Here is a 21,143-nt window from a genome sequence, read left to right on the forward strand (position 1 = left end):
CTCTAACATCGACTTTGAATAGAGGCTTTGCACTTACGTCATGATTTGGTGAGTTACCCGGATGTGCGGCCATACTAGAGATACTCAGATGTAAACAACAGCATGGATTGCATGGTTAATAAATACTGGATACGTTGTTTGCTAATTTATGCTGTCTAAACCATGGAAGAAAACATGTGGAAGCTGCTAAATCATATAGAGAAGGACTTAGTAAGCAGGAAAGGGCGCAATGTTTTGACAAGCTAAAGTTAATTGGTGGTAAAGATACATACGAGCAGTTTTGATTAAGATATTAGCCTAACATTTCACCTACACTGTAAAAAACAATTTGTTGAGTCAACGTAAAATAATTTGTAACCTGGCTGCCTTAAAATTTTAAGTTCGGTCAACTCAAAAAAAAGTTCAACTTGAAATGTTAAATTATACTAAGTGACAGCTTAGATATTTGAGTTGAATCAACTTAAAATTTTAAGGCAGCTGGGTTACTTACCCATCTGTTAAGTTTAGCAAACACAAATATCTAAGTTGTTACTTAGTACAACTTAACATTTCAAGTTGAATAAACTTATTTTAGTTGACTGAACTTAAAATTTTAAGGCAGCCGGGTAACTAATTATTTTAAGCTGACTCAATAAATTGTTTTTTTTATTTTTTACAGTGTACCTGACCGGAAATGATAAGAACAAAACTTTTGTTCCTCAGTTTTTTGCACACTTCTCCTTGATTTGTTACAACTTTTGGCAGTGTATAGTACTCCAAATGTTTTCTCCCGGTCAGATCGATTAGTACAGCCCGAAACATGACAATTGATCACTTTCAGCAGCAATAATCAGCAAAATATGCAAATATTGTTTAGGTTCAGTGCCGCCAGTTGATGAAAACACTATATGGCAACATCCTTTTCACTAACAGTAACCTTTCAGAACACATTACAAATTTGTTTTTCTCCAAGAAGTAATCTAAAATCCAGCTGCACAATTAATTTCGTTGCTGTGACCATTTATTATATTACATTCTATGTGTGCAGCACATGGGTATAAATATTAAAAAATAACCCAATAAAATGATCCAAAATGCTGAACCCAGCATTTGGGTTAAACAAATAACCCAGCATTTTTTTGATTGCAGAAAAACTACCCAGCACCTGGGTAAAAATATTCAAAATAACCCAATAAAATGACCCAACAGGCTGAACTGAGCATTTGGGTAAAAAAAATAACCTAACATTCTTTTTTTTTTTTTTTTTTTAGAGTGCAGAAAAACTATCCAGCACCTGGGTAAAAAGCATTAAGAATGAACCCAGCATTTGGGTAAAAAAAAAACACCATTTTTTAGAGTGCATTTGGGTAAAAAATATTTTTTGACTCAATTTGTTGAGTCAACGTAAAATAATTTGTAACCTCGCTGCCTTAAAATTTTAAGTTCGGTCAACTCAAAAAAAAGTTTATTCAACTTGAAATGTTAAATTATACTAAGTGACAGCTTAGATATTTGAGTTGAATCAACTTAAAATTTTAAGGCAGCTGGGTTACTTACCCATCTGTTAAGTTTAGCAAACACAAATATCTAAGTTGTTACTTAGTACAACTTAACATTTCAAGTTGAATAAACTTACTTTAGTTGACTGAACTTAAAATTTTTGCAATTTTTGCACGCTTCTCCTTGATTTGTTACAACTTTTGGCAGTGTATAGTACTCCAAATGTTTTCTCGATTAGTACAGCCCGAAAACATGACAATTGATCACTTTCAGCAGCAATAATCAGCAAAATATGCCAATATTGTTTAAGTTCAGTGCCGCAAGTTGATGAAAACACTATATACTATAGCAATATCCGTTTCACTAACAGTAACCTTTCAGAGCACATCACAAATTTGTTTTTCTCCAAGAAGTAATCTAAAATCCAGCTGCACAATTAATTTCGTTGCTGTGACCATTTATTATATTACATTCTACGTGTGTAGACACTTACGAGTTAATAACACGAGTTTATATATTTATCTACATATATTTTGTAGGGTGTTTCTAAATATTTCAACTTTAATTAAGTCAATTAAAAACCACAACATCCATGGAATCAAGCGAACGCTGCAGGCAGCCGTGACGAGGCAGAATTCCGTTCTTAATAAACTTGAGCACTTCCACTGATCTCACTCCAAACAGGGATTCGGTTCCCAACCCCTCTGACACCCCGCATCACGTGACCACACTTCCAAAAACACTTTAAAAGACTCGGGATAGCACCAGAATTCCCACATGAATGATTTCACACCTCTACCTAACGAAATAGTCCCAGGAGCGGACGCCCAGGACAGAAAAGTCTCACAGTTCCTTCCACTGGGATGATTTCCATTCAGCATCAATAGGCGCAGCGCCTCTGATTAACTGCTCCGTTTTTATTGATATACTAACTTAATATGGCATTAAGAATCACAGACTTGTCCAGTGCTGTTTTACTAGGATGTGTTATCATTTTGACCACCGTGCTTTATCCGGTTGACTCTTACCTCTACAACAACCGCTACTTCGGGTAAGCGTTTCATTCATTCAAAGTTTTTAAATTAGAGTTGTAGTAGTGAACGGGGAGCGACGTGTGAGTGACTCTCGAACGAATCGTTTTGATGAACAGCTGAACGTTTATGAATTTATACACATATACTCTACTTAACTTTATCAAACGTATAGCGATATATAGTTTTTAACGAAACATTTATGTGCTAACATAAGAAAATAAGTAAAAACACGCAGTAACTGTGAATGGGTTGAGTCGGTTCTTTCAAAAAGAACCGTTTGAATGAATCGATTCGCTGAAATGATTCAAGCGACAAACCAGGGCGTAGGAACTAGTGGGAGTTGGTAAAATAGTTTTGAAGCATTGAAGTGCACTCAGATCAAGACTAGAGATCAGTCTGTCTCTTCTTGTGTCAACACCGGCTTTATAAAACAAAGCAGTTTCTGCAGGCCAAGATTTTTTCCTTTTCTAAGGTTGAAGAGCACTCCTTGGTGACATCTTAAAATATGCAGTTGGTCTCGACAGGTATAAGCACGAAGTTCAAAGGACTTGAAGATCATATGGACGCTGACTGACACTTTGGCAAACATTATAAGTGCGATCTTTTGTTTATTTCTTTATAGATTGTCAGTTGGTTTGATGGTAATGACAGAGATCAGATATTCTAAACTATATTTCCTGGCTGTACTCCATGCTTATGGATCTCTCATTAGCAGTGTGGCCGCTTTTTTGATTTTCATTGTGGAAATCTGGAATGTGGAATCAGATTCACATCCTGCGCTCTATTCTGAGGCTAATTTATGCAAGGTCATAGAAAAGTAATGAACATTACATTTTCGAAACTACCATTGGTGAGAATTCTCTCTTGTTTAGTGAGCACTCTATAAAATGACTTATTTTAATTTGTTCGTATTTTGACTCACTCTCGTGGCATTCCAACCATTTATGCTGGAGACTGAAAGCCTCAGCATTCAGTTGCATTGCATCTGTTTCCACATAATGAAAGTGAGTTGTGAAAGGAGATTCTGCCGAACATCTTTTTCTGTGTTCCATGGAAGAGAGTAAGTCATTACGGATCTGTAACGACATGAGAATGAGTAAATTATGATGCATTATTCATCCTGGTGAATTTTTTAGCAAGCTCTGATGTAAACTTAGTAAAGCCTCAAATTAGAGAGACCTAATTTGATACATAAATTGGTATCTATTAATTTTTGGCAGTATTTGTACTTCCACACAAAGCCTTGTTTATGAATTATTCAGGGCACAGAGGCTTAAAAGAGCAAAACAATTCACAAAGAGGTGAAAACACTTGTTTTCTACTTGTCAGGGTGCAATATAAATGCTAACTCAGACAGAGTGAGAACTGGGGAAACACAGGCCTGTCAGAACATAAAGAGAAAGGGTGTAATGAAAAGGACACTTCCTCCCTGCGGTCTTCTGAGATATCACAGATACTGCAATCTGAACGATGTTAACAACATAGTGCATTCTGTGATGTGATGTTTTGGCTTCAGTTATATTTTTGAGGCGGATGTTGCCTGACACTTCATTAAGACCGGTGAAAAATGTCCGATGATGTGAGATTAGAAATGTTGCTGCTTATCATAAGAATGGCTTTGAAACATCCAAGTTATTTATGGCTCATAATAAACCTTATTCTCTCTGAAGATTTATTAGTATGTGATTGGATGTCATCTCTTCAGCTTCAAAGTCACTATTTGATAAAAAAACTGTAATATTGTGATATTGTAATATTGTATATCCATTTTAGCAAGTTTTAATCATTACTCCAGTCTGTCACTTAATCTTTCAAGAAATCATTTTAATATGATTATTTGCTGCTTAAGAACATTTTCTAATTTTAAAACTCCACAAAATGCTGGGTTAAAATAACGTTTGGGTTATTTTGGCAAATATACGGAATATAAGGCATTAAATGACTTATATTCATGACTTATCTTATATTCATGTTTGAAAAATTATATCAAAACCAGCTTCCAAGCAGACGTTGGCTGCGACGTACATTAAAACAAAAGAATGTGAAAAAAATGTTAGACTACAGATGGTTTTCTATTTATACAGTGTAATACAAACCTTAATTTCATTCAGGAAGTTTCCCATCAATCAGTTTTCTCTCAGGGCAGAAAGCAAAATGGCCGCTGATAAATGTAGCCAGTTTTAACCAGTTTGGCACAGACTACCCAACACTGTGTTACACTGACCCAGCGTTGGGTAGGTATATGAGGGGGTCCATCATTTGTATTGACAGTAAAAATGACCCATCAGCTGAGCTATAGAAAAACTACCCAGCACATGGGTATAAATATTAAAAATAACCCAATAAAATGATCCAAAATGCTGAACCCAGCATTTGGGTTAAAAAAAATAACACAAGTTTTTTTTAGAGTGCAGAAAAACTACCCAGCACCTGGGTAAAAATATTCAAAATAACCCAATAAAATGACCTAACAGGCTGGACCGAGCATTTGGGTAAAAAAAAAAACAAAAAAAAACAACCCAGCATTTTTTAGAGTGCAGAAAAACTACCCAGCACCGGGGTAAAAAGTATTAAGAGTAACCCAATAAAATGACCCAAAAAGGTGAGCCCAGCATTTGGGTTAAAAAAATTACCACAGCACTTTTTTAGAGTGCAGAACAACTATCCAGCACCTGTGTAAAAAGTATTAAAAAATAACCCAATAAAATGACCCAACAGGGTGAACCCAGCCTTTGGGTTAAAAAAAAAAAAGAAAAACCCAACCCAGCATTTTTAGAGTGCAGAAAACCTACCCAGCACCTGGGTAAAAATATTAAAATGAACCCAATAAAATGTCCCAACAGGCTGAACCCAGCACTTTTTAGAGTGCAGAAAAACTACCCAGCACTTGTGAAACAAATAAAAATAACCCAATAAAATGTCCCAACAGGCTAAGCCCAGCATTTGGGTTAAAAAATAACCCAGCATTTTCTTAGAGTGCAGAACAACTACCCAGCACTTGTGTAAAAAGTATTAAAAAATAACCCAATAAAATGACCCAACAGGCTGAACCCAGCATTTTTAGAGTGCAGAAAACCTTCCCAGCACCTGGGTAAAAAATATTAAAATTAACCCAATAAAATGTCCCAACAGGCTGAACCCAGCATTTTTTAGAGCGCAGAAAAACTACCCAGCATTTGGTTATAAATATTCCGAATAACTCAATGAAATGACCAAACAGGCTGAACCCAGCATTTGGGTTGAAAAAAATAACCCAGCGTTTTTTTAAAGAGTGTATCAGTTAGCAATCTTACAGGGTAGGGTGCTATAAATTCCTGTCCTGTATAGGGTCAGTCATTGTGTTTTTTCTCCATTCCATCAGATGGATGCTTTACATGGGGCTATAAAACACACCAATCAACGCCTCTTAGTGTATGTGAGGGTGTGAAGCCCAGTACATTTGCCCCAGATCAGCCAAGAGGCATAACATCATTCCTCACACATTCACACACTAACCTAAACGCCAAACTTTGTCCTTATGTGTGACTGAATCGCCAGCTGACATCAGATAGAGAAGGTCCTGGATGTTTCTCCAGTCCAATAACCAAACTCTATAACAGAAAAAAGGTTTAAAAAATGCCACAAAAAGTCCTCGATATAGTGAGTAAAATAAATGAGAGTATGAAGAACTTTGCACCCTGCAGCTGAGGAGGGGTTTATTATTTATTTAAAGCATAGGCAGATATTGCATGACACCACACAATAAAGATTCTGTGGGAAATACCATCCAAGACATAAAATACCACACACAAAGACAGCACAGGTGTGGCGTCAGGCACGATTTCCTCTGCGCTTACCATTAGTTTGAGATGACGTCTTTAATGATGAACTGAGACCAGTTTTGTGGCTTACTTGTGTAATGATAGAGCTGGCATGGAGCTGCTCGCGCAATTACACCACAAAAAAAGGAGAATGTAACCTGGAGCGTCAGCTTCACTCAAACCCTAAAAATAGCAGATTGCTTTTAGTGATGTAATGAGGTCATTTTTGGTGTGTTTTGAACCGTTTCAGAGAAAACAACCCTCTGAGAAGTCTTTATGTGTCAGCTAGCTCAATAAAACTGCCGCTCTTGGAAATATTAGCATTAATCACTAGTACTATTGTTATGCTTAGCATTAAGGGATTGTTTTCTTATTCTAGCATTAAACGTCAGCATGACAGGTTTGTGGTACACACATGAACTGAACCTTAAATCATGCAGCTTGTTGAGAAGAGGTGTGCAATCAGACTTGCTCAGTAGACAAAAAATCTCAAAGACTTACAATGACTGCTAATTTTCTTCAGAATACAAAATGTTCTATATATGATATATCCATCTTCATTTTGGTTTCTGCTGGATGGTAGTTCATACTGTAGATACTTGAAAATCTGAAAACAACAACAATAACAATTATAATAATAATTGATACATGGAAAATTACTTGTATTTTGGTTTATTTACACTACCGTTCAAAAGGTTGGATTTTGTAAGATTTTAATGCTTTTGAAATAAGCCTTATATGCCTGTTGGAAGCCTGTTTCTGACACTGAATAGAAAAAAAAAGGTAATTGTGACTTTATTTCACAATTCTGGCTTTTTTCCCTCAGAGCTGCCAGTTTACATCTTGAAATTTTTTCTCAGAATTGTTAGATATAAACTATCAATTACTAGTTATAAAAAAAACTCGCAATTCTAAGAAATAAATTTGCATTGATTTTAAGATCGGGATTGCGAGAATTAAGTGTTTATATCTCAGAATTAAGTGTTTATATCTCTCAGTTGTGACGTTTTTTCTCAGAATTGCAATTGCAAGTTAACATATCAGTTTTTTCCCCCCTCAAAATCGGACTTCATAACTTGCAATTGTGAGTTTATATCTCACAATTCTGAGAAAAAAAAGTCAGAATTACATGAAAAAAAGTCAAATGCGAGTTTATATCTCATAATTCTGAGAAAAAGTCAAAATTACATGAAAAAAAGTCAGAATTGCGAGATTCCAACTCACATTTGTGCGAAAAAGTCAGAATTGTGAGTTTATATCTCACAATTCTGACTTTATAACTCACAAATGCGAGTTTATATCTCATAATTCTGAGGAAAAAAAAGTCAGAATTACATGAAAAAAAAGTCATAATTGTGAGATTCCAACTCACATTTGCGAGAAAAAGTCAGAATTGTGAGTTTATATCTCGCAATTCTGACTTTATAACTCACAAATGCGAGTTTATATCTCATAATTCTGAGAAAAAAAGTCAGAATTACATGAAAAAAAAGTCAAATGTGAGATTATATCTCATAATTATGAGGAAAAAAAAGTCAAAATTACATGGAAAAAAAGTCAATTGTGAGATTCAAACTCGCATTTGTGAGTTATAAAGTCAGAATTCTGAGTTTATATCTCACAATTCTGAGAAAAAAAGTCAGAATTACATGAAAAAAAGTCAAATGTGAGTTTATATCTCAATTCTGAGAAAAAAAGTCAGAATTACATGAAAAAAGTCAAATGCGAGTTTATATCATAATTCAGAGAAAAAAAAGTCAAAATTACATGAAAAAAAGTCATAACTGAGAGATTTAAACTCGCATTTGCGAGAAAAAGTCAGAATTGTGGGTTTACGACTGTTTGAAAATCTGGAATCTGAGGGTGCAAAAAATATATACTGTATATATATTGAGAAAAATCACCTTTAAAGTTGTCCAAATAAAGTTTTTGGCAATGCATATTACTAATCAGAAATTAAGTTCAGATATATTTATGGTAGGAAATTTACTAAATATCTGTCATGGTACAACAGGGATAAGACCAGAGGCAGAGATAAGGTGCAAAACCAAACAAGAGCTTTATTAACAGGGTTGTAAAATGGAGTGCAAGAATGGGTTGAGCAATGATAAGCTTATCTGAAAGTTCTTGCATCAGCTGAGCAGTTGTAGTGAGTCTGTAAGGGAAAAGTGGAAGGTGGAGGTGGCTGTGGTTAATGCCTGACAGTATCTTCAGGGACCATGATCTTTACTTAATATCCTAATGATTGTTGGCATAAAAGAAAAATCTATCATTTTGACCCATGACTTACTTATGACTGATTTTGTGGTCCAGGGTCACACATATATAGCATAGTGTATAAACACCAAAAAAATTTACTTGGTCAAAACTTGTGTCCTGTATTTTGATTTGATTCCTGTGTCAGTGAATAACTTACAATAACTGCAATGCTTTATTTCTGCAGTGATCAAGTGTTCAGAATAATCCCGAGCAGCGACGCAGAGGTTCAAGCAGTCAAACAGCTTTTCCAAAACCTAACGGTGAGCACCTTTTTCCCCCTACAATACTCACGTAACATTAAACATGCGAAAGGAATCATGAGAAACAAAATCAAACCACATGGAAACTGATCCCACTGCTTCAGGGAGGATTTGTGTTACTTGAACGACCAATCAATTCTATCAAATCCTTTTCTCCTCCAAGTTTCTTCATTTTTTTCCTTCCAAACTAAACTATTTTTAGTTTATCACAGTTCTAGAGCCTTTATCTTTTTTTGCACCATCACTGTGTCATTCTCAGCACCAGTGATGCATGACCATCCTCAGCTTCCTTTAAGAGTCAGGCAAGCGAGTTACTCTGCATCATAAGCCACTATTTCCTCCAGAAATATGCTTCTGAACTGGACTGTCTATACAATACGGATACAGACAGAAGCGAGAAGTATGGTACACTATGCAAGGCAAATGAAATCATCAGTGAACTCTTTTCACATTTTTTGATTCTCAGATATATGGTACTGTCGTGAACGCGCATCGAAGACTGACAGGGAAGAAAGGAAACTTGTTGTTCTTTTTGTTTTCTTTGCACACAAAAAGTATTCTCATATCTTCATTAAATTACAGTTGAACCACTAATGTCACATGGACTATTTTAATGATGTCTATACTACCTTTTTGGTCCTTGAACGTGGTAGTACCATTGCAGTCTAGGGCCAGAAAGCTCTCAGATTTCATCAAAGAAATCTTAATTTGTGTTCTGAAGATTACGAAGATCTAATGGGTTTGGAATGACATCAGGGTGAGTAATTAATGACAGAATTTAAATTTTTGGGTGAACTATCATTGTAACAAGTTTTCTGTAACTGAATGTTACAGTAGGAAAACACAAACTATAGTATTATAATTGTGAAGCGATCTAGGAAAACCCAACACATGGTGAAATTTGACCTTTTTTAGGTTTTGATACTAAAAAGCTGGGTTCAAGCCCTTTCCAAAACTGTTTTTATTTTGTCCATAGCTTGAACGTAACCAAAGTTATGGCTATTTTAAGTTGGCTGATAGCGATGATTTTCAAGAATGGAATTTTGAGAAAAACAGGTTTAAAGTGAGACGACTTTCACTTTACGGGTTTACCGAGAGCTGTCTGTCAAGTCGGGAGCGCTATACTGCATCATTACACAGACTAACGTTGTTCTATCAGGGCATAGTCTCCGAACTTTTGATCACCCATTTTATGTTTAGATAGCACGAATAATGCAGCCTACCTTGTGGTAGAAGCGAGTGCAGCGCAATCCTTCATCTCTGGATGTGAAATAGTCCATTATAACGTATTTCAGGGCACTGACATCACCAAGATTGAGCAGATTGAGACGAGTAAGATCGGTTAAGTGAGCAGCTGCAGTACTTTAGACGGCGTTGTTGCGCTCCGCCATCTCACGATATTAAAAAATAAATAAAAAACTTTGCTATTCTGACTAAAACAACATTTGCGCAAGCAACATAAACATCACAAAGATTTCATTATATTACACTAGGTGTTTTTCCAGTGACAAGCGTGAAATGGCCTTGTTTCTCTCTTTGCTGCCTTTGATGTCACACTGAAAGGCTTGAGGAGACTTGGGTCATTTGGTTATTTCTGCTGTATTTTCTCAAAGTGACATCATCACAGGCAACACGAAACGGAAACAGAAAAAATAGGCGTTTAAGTACAAACACATGCACCTCAGATGATCAAATACAAGATGTACTGACACGGCCATTTGAAGAAAATAGGTTTATAAGCACTGAATAAAAACATGACTATTTAGACAAAACACAGTATCACGTTTAGCCCAAACTAAATGTGCCCACATATGACTTAATCTTTGAGGAGCCATAAAGGGATTTGGAAAATCCTGATGAAATGTTTAGACAATGGCGTGTGTTAAATGATCTCAGAGTTTTATCTCAAACTAAGCCATGTTGATTTTTATAATGCTTGATGTGGAGAACCCAAGAAATTGGGGTCACTGCACTAACAGAGAGAGGATTTCAGATCTGCGCTCACACATAACCATCTGCAAACTATTATATCAGTTTAGTCATTGATAAGGTTGTGCTACTTGGCAAGATTTTCTCTTGGCTGAAATAAGGAAGGGCTTCTCGGACAGGTGTCTAGAGACTTGCTGGAGTCTATGGAAGCCCATTTCCGCCACTGAATAAAAAAAGGTAATTGTGACTTTTTATCTCACAATTCAAACTTTTTTTCTCACAATTGCGAGTTTACATCTCACAATTCTGATTTTTCTCAGAATTGCATTCCTCAGAATTGTGAGTTTACGTCTGGCAATTTTGACTTTATAACTCACAATTGTGAGTTATTTCTTTATTTCTCAGAACTGCACGTTTTTTATCACGCAATTCTGACTTAATTTCTCAGAACTGCAAGTTTTTATCTCACAATTCTGAATTGTAGGATATAAACTTACAATTCTGACTTTTTTTCTCAGAATTGCAAGTGTATATCTCACAATTCTGAATTCTAGGATATAAACTTACAATTTTGACTTTATAACTAGCAACTGCAAGTTTATATCTCACAGTTCTGACTTTGAGTCGCAATTGCGAGTTTATATTTCACAATTGTGAGAAAAAATGCCTAAATTGTGAAATGTAAATGCGCAATTGCGAGAAAAAGTCAGAATTGTAAGATATAAACTCACAATTCTGACTTTTTCTCAGAATTCCGATTCTGACTTTATATCTTGCAATTCTAATTTTATAATTTGCAATTGCAAGTCTATATCTCACAACTCTGACTTCATTTCTCAGAATTGCAAGTTTACATTACAATTCTGAGGAAAAAAGTCAAAACAGTGAAATGTAAACTTGCAATTGTGAGAATAAAGTCAGAATTGTAGGATATAAACTCAAAATCCTGACATTTTTCTCAGAATTGCAATTTTGCGACTTTGCGAATTCTGACCTTATAACTTGCGATATCGAATTTTCATGCAATTCTGACTTTATAATTTGCAATTTTGAGTCTGTATCATGCAATTCTGAGAAAAAAGTCAGAATTATGAGTTTGTATATCACTATTCTGATTTTATAACTCAACTGCATGTTTATATCTCAGAATTCTGAGAAAAAATGAAGAATTTCTAAGATAAAAAGTTAATAACCTTTTTTATTTTCTATTCAGTGGCGGAAACTGGCTTCTACAGAAAATCTAAGAGAAAATAAAATGTTTTACATGTTTTTTTAATCACTATATTTGCTTTGGCTTCAGTAAAATAATATAAAAGTCGAGTCTCATTCACAAAGCACGTACACTAAAAAACAATTTGTTGTTATTTCAATAAGAAATAATGGTTAATGTTAATACTAAAATGTCTTTTAAATGTACAGCATCTGAAACCACACTTACACATAAAGTATATACTCTGGGTTGCCTTATAAACAGAATTGGGGGTTATGCATTAAAAGTAATGCAAGTAACACTCATCTGATTACTTTTTTCCACATCACTAGTACAGTAATGCATTACTTTTAAATTTACAAGAAAGAGTTGTTTTTTACCAGTGTTTCCCAATTTATTCACTGACACCTCTCCTGTTCCTGTGTTGAGAGAAACTGGGGGTGAGGTTCGGAGGCACTTCCTTCAGCCTGAGGCTTATTAATTTCACTTTTAGTGTGAAAGCACCTTTACAGCTGCCAAAAATGTAACTTTGGGTTTTTTGTTATTAAAAAATAAATAAGTAAGCCAGCTTAGGTGACAAAAGGTAAGTCAAACATAACGTAAAGCATTATTTTACATAAAAAGTAACTAATTAAAATATGTAAATTAAAGTATGTATCTGCATCCTTAAAATTCAGCCATCTTTCAAGTTCCTGTCTGTGACAAGCTTCAGCTTCATTTGAAAACATTTTACCATATTTAATAATTTCCACTGATTTCGCCCTCAAATTACAGAACTGAAACTGCCTATAATACCTGCTGACAATCATCTCTATCACTAACATTCCTAACGCATATAAAGTCAGGTGTTTTTTAATCACCTGCTTTATTTAGAAGACATGTTCATCATCTCAATCTCATGCTTTCCTTGTGCATGCAAAATCTGTTTCAAGAACATACCAGTCAAACACCATCAAAACAAACGTGTCAAATCCATTTCAGCTGCCAGGTTTGTGAGCATCTGTTAGGAATGCATGCAGCACAGCACTGAGGAGTTTTTCTGCATGCAGAGTGGACTGATTGCATGACTGATATCCCTGCTTTTAACCAAGACTCACACATTGAAAGGTTGTATTTAACACAAGGCATATAATTTGAAATGCAAATACATATTATAAGCTAATATAATGCAGTGCACCACTTTAAGTCTAGAAATAAATGTAGGAAATAAAACTAGCCTGTGATCTACTCCGTTGCTGGTGCTGTTTTGAATAGCTGTACTCTTCTGTCGTCTTATTAAATGGGCCTGTTGTTGTAGCCAAAGTCAACAGCGTAGTGACTTGGCAGGCGTACAGAAGAGGCTGATGATGCAAATCTGAGGTTATGCTTCAGGGACTGGTATCTGGGCTGCTACAAAGGCTTTGGCATATGCTGGCAATCTAAAGTGGTTTTGTGGATCCACACACAGAAATAGATAATTTCAGTCAAACGCTGTGATCATGGAGACTCTGTTTCAAACTCTCAGTGAATGGACTGAGTCAGCAGGTCTCTGATCTACAGATCGTACAGCACTGGGAAAAGCTTTATCTGTGATCTCCTCTCTGGTTCAAAGATCTTACAACGTGTGATAAACTGCTTGAATTTCAAGTACCTGATTTCCTCACAAAGATTGCTTTATTTGTTCATTTCTCGTTGTTTTTGGATTTAATTTCTTAATTGATTCCAGTGCCAGCCGTGGTTATATGCGTAACCCAAAACGTTTCCCCTTTTCTTTCATTTCTTCTCAGATTTTATTTAATGCATGCATTTTTGCATATTCAGTATTTGATGAGTCTGATACTGTTTTTTCTTTTTTTTTAGGTAATTAAAATAGACCTAAGCAAACAAAAGCCTTTAAAATGACTTAAAATACATATATTTTGGCAATTAGGGATGTCACTAATGATTATTTTGTAATCAAGTAATCGGTCGATTATTCTGACGATTAATCGAGTAATCGGATAAGTATAATTACTTTTTTTGAGGTAATAAAAATAGACCTAAGCAAACAAAAGCCTTTAAAATTACTTAAAATACATTTATATATTGGCAATTAGGGATGTCACTAATGATTATTTTGTAATCAAGTAATCGGTCAATTATTCTGACAATTAATCGAGTAATTGGATAAGTACAATCACTTTTTTTGAGGTAATTAAAATAGACCTAAGCAAACAAAAGCCTTTAAAATTACTTAAAATGCATTTATATATTGGCAATTAGGGATGTCACTAATGAATATTTTGTAATCAAGTAATCAGCTGATTACACTGTAAAAAATAAAAAACACAATTTGTTGAGTGAGCTTAAAATAATTTGTTACCCTGCTGCCTTAAAATTTTAAGTTCAGTCAACTAAATTAAGTTTAGTCAACTTGAAATGTTAAGTTGTACTAAGTAACAAAATAGATATTTGTGTTTGCTAAACTTAACAGATGGGTAAGTAACCCAGCTGCCTTAAAATTTTAAGTTGATTCAACTCAAATGTCTAAGTTGTCACTTAGTATAATTTAACATTTTAAGTTGAATAAACTTTTTTTGAGTCAACTGAACTTAAAATTTTAAGGCAGCCAGGTTACAAATTATTTTAAGTTGACTCAACAAATTGTTTTTTTTACAGTGTATTCTGATGATTAATCGAGTAATCGGATAAGTATAATCCATTTTTTTAGGTAATAATAATAGACAAGCAAACAAAAGCCTTTCAAATGACTTAAAATACATATATTCTGGGATTAAGGGATGTCACTAATGATTATTTTGGTAATCAAGTAATCGGTCGATTATTCTGACGATTAATCAAGTAATCAGATAATTTTTTTTTTTTTTTTTTTTTTTTTTTTTGAGGTAATAAAAATAGACCTAAGCAAACAAAAGCTTTTAAAATGACTTAAAATACATATATTGGCAATTAGGGATGTCACTAATGATTATTTTGGTAATCAAGTAATAGGTTGATTATTCTGACGATTAATCAAGTAATTGGATATGCATAATTACTTTTTTGAGGTAATTAAAATAGACCTACGCAAACCAAAGCTTTTAAAATGGATTAAAATACATATATATTGGCAATTAGGGATGCCACTAATGATTATTTTTGTAATCGAGTAATCGGTTGATTATTCTGACAATTAATCGAGCAATCGGATAAGTATAATTACTTTTTTTGAGGTAATTAAAATAGACCTAAGTAAACAAAAGCCTTTAAAATAACTTAAAATACATGTATATTAGCAATTAGGGTTGTCACTTACGATTATTTTGGTAATCGAGTAATTGGTTGATTATTCCGACGATTAATCATGTAATCTTTTTTTTTTTTTTTTTTTTTTGAGGTAATAAAAATAGACCTAAGCAAACAAAGCCTTTAAAATTACTTAAAATACATGTATATTTTAAATTAGGGATGCCACTAATGATTGTTTTGGTAATCTAGTAATCGATCGATTATTCTGACGATTAATCAAGTTATCTGATAATTATCATTAATTTTTTTGAGGTAATAAAAATAGACCTAAGCAAACAAAAACCTTTAAATTTACTTAAAATACAATTTAATATGGACCAAACAAGAGTTAATTCAAATGTCCACTTAATCTTTAACATTTGACCATTTCTTTACCACAAAAATGCTGCAGCCACTGTAATTTCTTGAATATGTAGACATCGAAATGTATAAACTCAGAGTTAATGTTATAGTAGTCCCAACTCACAACAATATGCAGAGATGGAGTTTGAGACGCTCCACACATGTAATAACAGTTTGTGTGGAGCTGCATTCATTGTAAACGGAGCTGCTATTTATTATCACTATTTATTCAACTGAGTCATAACGTTTGTAAAATTACAATAGCTTTATGCTTTATAATGATTTTTAAATGGGTTTATTATATCATGCAGCTTTGGAAAACAGTCTAATAATGCGTTGTATAGATTCTCATCCATGGAATGTGCCTCCTTCAGTATTTTGGCGGTTACTCAACATAGCCAAAATGCACTCAAGGGTTTTTTAAAATCAAGAACTCAAATTAAATCAAGAAATTGTGACAGCCATAATTCAATGCCAATGCTATCCAACCTGGTCTGCCAAAACTGAATATAAACAACTGAAATATGACTATGTCAGTGGTGTTTGAGAAAGATATTTCTACAGCAGAAAGAAAGTCATACGGGTTCGGAATAACATGAGGGTGAATGATGACAGAATTTTCATTTGAGCATTTGAGGAACAACATTCTTAACTGACTTTAATGATGTTCTGCAGGTGGACCTTTGGCAGCCCAACAGCGCATCTATGATTCAAGAGAACAGCACAGTAGACGTTCATGTGGGTCGAAACAAGACGCAGTGGCTGAGAAGACATCTTCATCAAGCGCACATCCAATCTGAGTGAGTCTCTTCTTCCTCCTTTGGGACTCATATTAAAGTGAACTCTTCTCTCATACTCCTGCCGGAGAAAAATCAGTTTCTGAGGGACACGCATTTGAGTTATCTACTTGGATTCGTCTGACTTTGATTTGCATGTGCCGAAGGATCCAGAAATGAAAGCTCGACTCAGAGTAGTCTTTCAACCGCTCGCTCCATCAATCATCCAGATCAACCGCAACAATGAGGCTTATCTCACGCGCCGCAGCCAGAAGCACTTTCATTGTCATTCCTTTCCCCAGGGAGGCCTTTTCTTCTATATCTCCTCTCCTTCTCATGGCTGATGTATTTGAGCATATTTACACGCAGAAGTGATACCTCAGAGGATTGTGGGTAATGGCATAGGTTGAGAGAGAGAAATGAATGCATCTATTGCTTTGTTTACTCTAGTTTAAATACTTCCGTCGTTGCTTGCTTTGGTTTTGACAGGTCACATAGATAAATTGTGGCATTCTCATTCCTTCCTCCTTCCTTAGCCAGTAACAACAAGCAAAATTGGAGTTTAATTCATTTTTTTCATGTTATACGTTTGCATGGTATGTGATTAGATGATTAATGTTGGTGATATTGGGTCTTCCTTATAACATTAATTCAAATCCTTGAATTTATTTTTCTCTAGTGTTCTGAAATGAGGAGGCAAGGTCCTCAAAGGTTTTTTTTTTCTTGATTAAATAAACATTACTTACAATTATATTTTATATTGTATAATTCTATTTATTAAAGACAAGTATGAACCTCATTAAGTTAGTGTTTTTAAAGAAGTCCACTTCCAGAACAACAATTCACAACTAATCTACCCCTTGTCATCCAAGATGTTCATGTCTTTCTGTCTTCAGTCGTAAAGAAATTATGATTTTTGAGGAAAACATTTCAGGATTTTTCTTCATATAATGGACTTCAATTGTGCCCCCAATTTTGAACGTCCAAAATGTAGTTTAAATGCAGCTTCAAAGGACTCCCAGCCGAGGAAGAAGGGTCTTATCTAGTGAAACGATCTGTCATTTTTTTAGGAAAATAAAAATTTGTTTACTTTTTAAGCACAAACGCTCATGTAGCACAGGTTCTGGCATGCACGTTCACAACGTTACATAATATTGAATTATGTCGAAAGGTCACGCCCCGAATGTAGGTGGAACTACAGAACCAGTGTTTACAAAGCGAACACACAAAGACTAAGAAAGTGCAAGTAAGTCAAACGCTGTTTACAAACAAAAAGATACAACGTGTCGGATGATTCTGAAGTTGTAGGAGAAAATAAGATGGAGTTTTTCACCATACTCTACCTTTTTTAGCCGGAGTACACAGACGATAAACTTAGATGTGATTCGTCGTAGTGATGGGAAGTTCGGATCATTTTACCGACTCGGACCTTTGAGTCTCGTTCAGCAAAATGAACAAATCTTTTTTTCACTTCGTCATTTCGTTAATTTTAGCAAAATCAGTGTCACGTGACAGCCCCATAAGATGAACGAACGACTCGAAAAGCCCGAAGACTCCAAACAGGTGAACTACTTCCAGTACAGAACCTAATAGGATGTTGCGCATGCGCGACTGAACGAATCACTCCCCGAGACGACTCGTTCTTGCGAGTCAAATTAAAGATTTGTTCAAAATGAACGAATCGCTCAAGAACGACCCATGGACGCGCATCCGAGAGCCTGTGGTACACAAGCTTTTGTGCTTAAAAAGTATACAAATTTTTATTTTTCGAAAAAAAAATGACAGATCGTTTCACTAGATAAGACCCTTCTTCCTCGGCTGGATCATTTTGAGTCCTTTGAAGCTGCATTTAAACTACATTTTGGAAGTTCAAAATCGGGAGCACAATTGAAGTCCATTATATGAAGAAAAATTCTGAAATGCTTTCCTTAAAAAACCATAATTTCTTTACGACTGAAGACAGAAAGACATGAACATCTTGGATGACAAGTGAGTGAGTAAATTATTTGTAAATTGTTGTTCTGGAAGTGGACTTCTCCTTTAAGCCTTTTACATTTATATACATATATATATATATATATATATATATATATGTATATATATGCATGTATCTGAGTAACATTAAAAATTGCCATTAAATGGTTAGATACCCAGTGCATGTGTTTTAAACATTCCTTCCTTGACTGTCTCCACAGGGTGCTCATTTCCAATCTCCAAACTGAAATTGAGAGACAGATCGGCTACCGGTCTTCCAGGAAGCGCAGATCAGAAATCCAGTATGACTATGAAGTGTACCATCCTTTGGAAGAGGTGAGTGCATGGATGAAAATTAATATACATGGTAATTTTTATGTAGGGAGATAAAGAAGTCAGAGATCTAATATTTTTTTTTCTCTGTCTGCAATCTTTCTCAAAAGAAGCTTGATTTTCACATTTTTTGATTGAGAAGTGCATTTGCATTCAGTTGTGGGTCCGAGAGCACAAGAAAAACAGATCTCGAGAGGTTTTCTTCAGTGCCCCCCTAAAACATCATTAAACCTTTACTCACAGGTCTCTTCCCTCAGACCGAATGCCAACTTCAAATGAACGCGTCGATTCAACTCCAGCTCTATGATTTAGTCCCATGACAAGATGATGAATGGGAAAACCTTCAGAACAGACGAGAGCTGGATTACATTCAGTTTTATGGATGTAATTTCCTCTAGTGCTCTTGAAAAGAAAACATGCATCAATTAATATTTCAAATCTTGAGTTTAGCTTTAACATATTAAGACAAACAAGTCAAGACAAGACTAACTAAAAGAAATAACTACAGGTTTTGTGTGTATGGTCAAAAGTAGGCCAGACCTGCAAAATTAAATGTGTGTGAAAATTGATTACAAAGTTTTAAATTAATACAAGCTGCATGTTAATAAGAAGAATGTGGGTCAAAATCTTTTTGCTCTTATCGACAGATCCAGAGTTGGATGTTTGAGATGAACCGGACACACCCACACCTGGTGGACCTCTTTTCTATTGGTCAGTCCTATGAAGGACGGCCCCTTTATGTGCTCCAGGTAAAGGCTGATGGGAAAATTGACTACATTTATAAGAACACAAACACTCACACATATGGACTTACCAGACTGCATTCTCTGTCCCTCTCCTGTCAGTTAGGAAAGAGAACACGTCGCTTTAAGAAGGCAGTGTGGATAGACTGTGGAGTGCATGCAAGAGAATGGATTGGGCCAGCTTTCTGCCAGTGGTTTGTGAAAGAGGTATGTGCTTGTTATTATTTCTGTTTGCCTTTGTTGACTTCATGCTGGCATTAAAATCACTGCAAAGTAAGGGTAGGTGATATACTGGTAGAAATTTGTCAACTGGTAGAGATTTTAAACTATCGTCTCTATCACGGTTACACGCTCATGTGACATTGCTGTGCTGCATGGTTACGAAAGTGCATTGTTTGCATGTGTTTTTAAACGTTGCGGTTTACAAACTAGTGATTTTAAGTCGTTGAAGTGCAATCAGTATGTGTCAAAATGCCTGTCTTTGCAAGTATCCTTGTAAACACAGTAATTTAGGTTTTAAGTGAAAGTAAACAGCTGAGAAAGAAAACACATGTGTAACAGTTTATTGGATCTGGGCAGCTCTTAAAGTGACAGCAGTCTAATATTTCTGCTGTCTCTCATCCATGTTAAAGGAGAAGTCCACTTCAAGAACAACAATTTACAAATAATTTACTCACCCCCTTGTCATCCAAGATGTTCATGTCTTTCTGTTTTCAGTCATAAAGAAATTGTTTTTTGAGGAAAACATTTCAGCATTTTTCCCCATATAACAGACTGATATGGTGCCCCGATTTTGAACTTCCAAAATGCAGTTTAAATGCGGCTTGAAACGATCCAAAATGTGGCTGTATATGATCCCAGCGAGGAAGAAGGGTCTTATCTAGTGAAACGATCAGTTATTTACATAAAAAATAATACAATTTAAATACTTTTTATTCTCAAACGCTCGTCTTGCCTTGCAGTCCTTGAACTCTGTGTATTCTGGCTCAAGACAAGTTAGGGTATGTTGAAAAACTCCAATCGTATTTTCTCCCCCAACTTCAAAAATCATTTCAAAATCATCCTACATCACTGCAGAAGCACCAACACAGTCTTTGCAAAGTGAACATGCAAAAAGGATCAAACACCCTTAAGAAAAAAGGTAAAACAGCGATATAGGACGATTTTAAAGTTGAGGGAGAACATGAGACGGGAGTTTTTCGACATACCCTAACTGTCATGAACCAGAAAAAACAACCCAGGCAGAGTAAGACAAGACGAGCTTTTGGCATTAAAAAGTATATAAATTGTATTATTTTTATTAAAATAACCGATCGTTTCGCTAGATAAGACCCTTCTTTCTCAGCTGGGATCGTTTACAACCACATTTGGGATCGTTTGAAACTGCACTTAAACTGCATTTTGGAAGTTCAAACTCGGGGCACCATAGCAGTTCATTATATGAAGAAAAATGCTGAAATGTTTTCCTCAAAAAAACATAATTTCTTTACGACTGAAGAAAGAAAGACATGAACATTGTGGATAACAAGGGGGTGAGTAAATTATTTGTAAATTGTTGTTCTGGAAGTGGACTTCTCCCTTAATCAAACAACAAATAAGTGAAAATCTCTCACTGCTCTTGACTAAATCAATTTGTAACTTTAATAAGAAGAAATATATATATATTTAATGTACACAGTAAAGAATATGGAGTGTTTTATACATTTACTTTACATTACTTTATACAATGCATGTAGC

At 35.1% G+C, this 21,143-nt stretch overlaps 1 protein-coding gene across 2 annotated transcripts in view; it reads left to right on the plus strand.

Moving 5' to 3' along the window:
• Nucleotides 1-2,278: 2,278 nt before the first annotated feature.
• The window catches only part of cpa6 (carboxypeptidase A6), a 28,802-nt gene continuing 9,937 nt past the window's right edge, over nucleotides 2,279-21,143 (plus strand). The window contains exons 1-6 of one of the 2 annotated variants that reach the window (XM_051098464.1): nucleotides 2,279-2,530; nucleotides 8,757-8,832; nucleotides 16,256-16,380; nucleotides 18,552-18,666; nucleotides 19,311-19,412; nucleotides 19,509-19,613. In XM_051098464.1, the coding sequence (XP_050954421.1) occupies nucleotides 2,418-2,530; nucleotides 8,757-8,832; nucleotides 16,256-16,380; nucleotides 18,552-18,666; nucleotides 19,311-19,412; nucleotides 19,509-19,613 (636 nt within the window). In that variant the 5' untranslated portion in view covers nucleotides 2,279-2,417. Of the gene's footprint in view, nucleotides 2,531-8,756; nucleotides 8,833-16,255; nucleotides 16,381-18,551; nucleotides 18,667-19,310; nucleotides 19,614-21,143 lie in introns of both variants that reach the window. The other variant, XM_051098463.1, reaches the window with a different exon arrangement.

This window comes from Labeo rohita, chromosome 24 (genome assembly GCF_022985175.1).
Source record: "Labeo rohita strain BAU-BD-2019 chromosome 24, IGBB_LRoh.1.0, whole genome shotgun sequence".
Taxonomy (NCBI): Eukaryota; Metazoa; Chordata; class Actinopteri; order Cypriniformes; family Cyprinidae; genus Labeo; species Labeo rohita.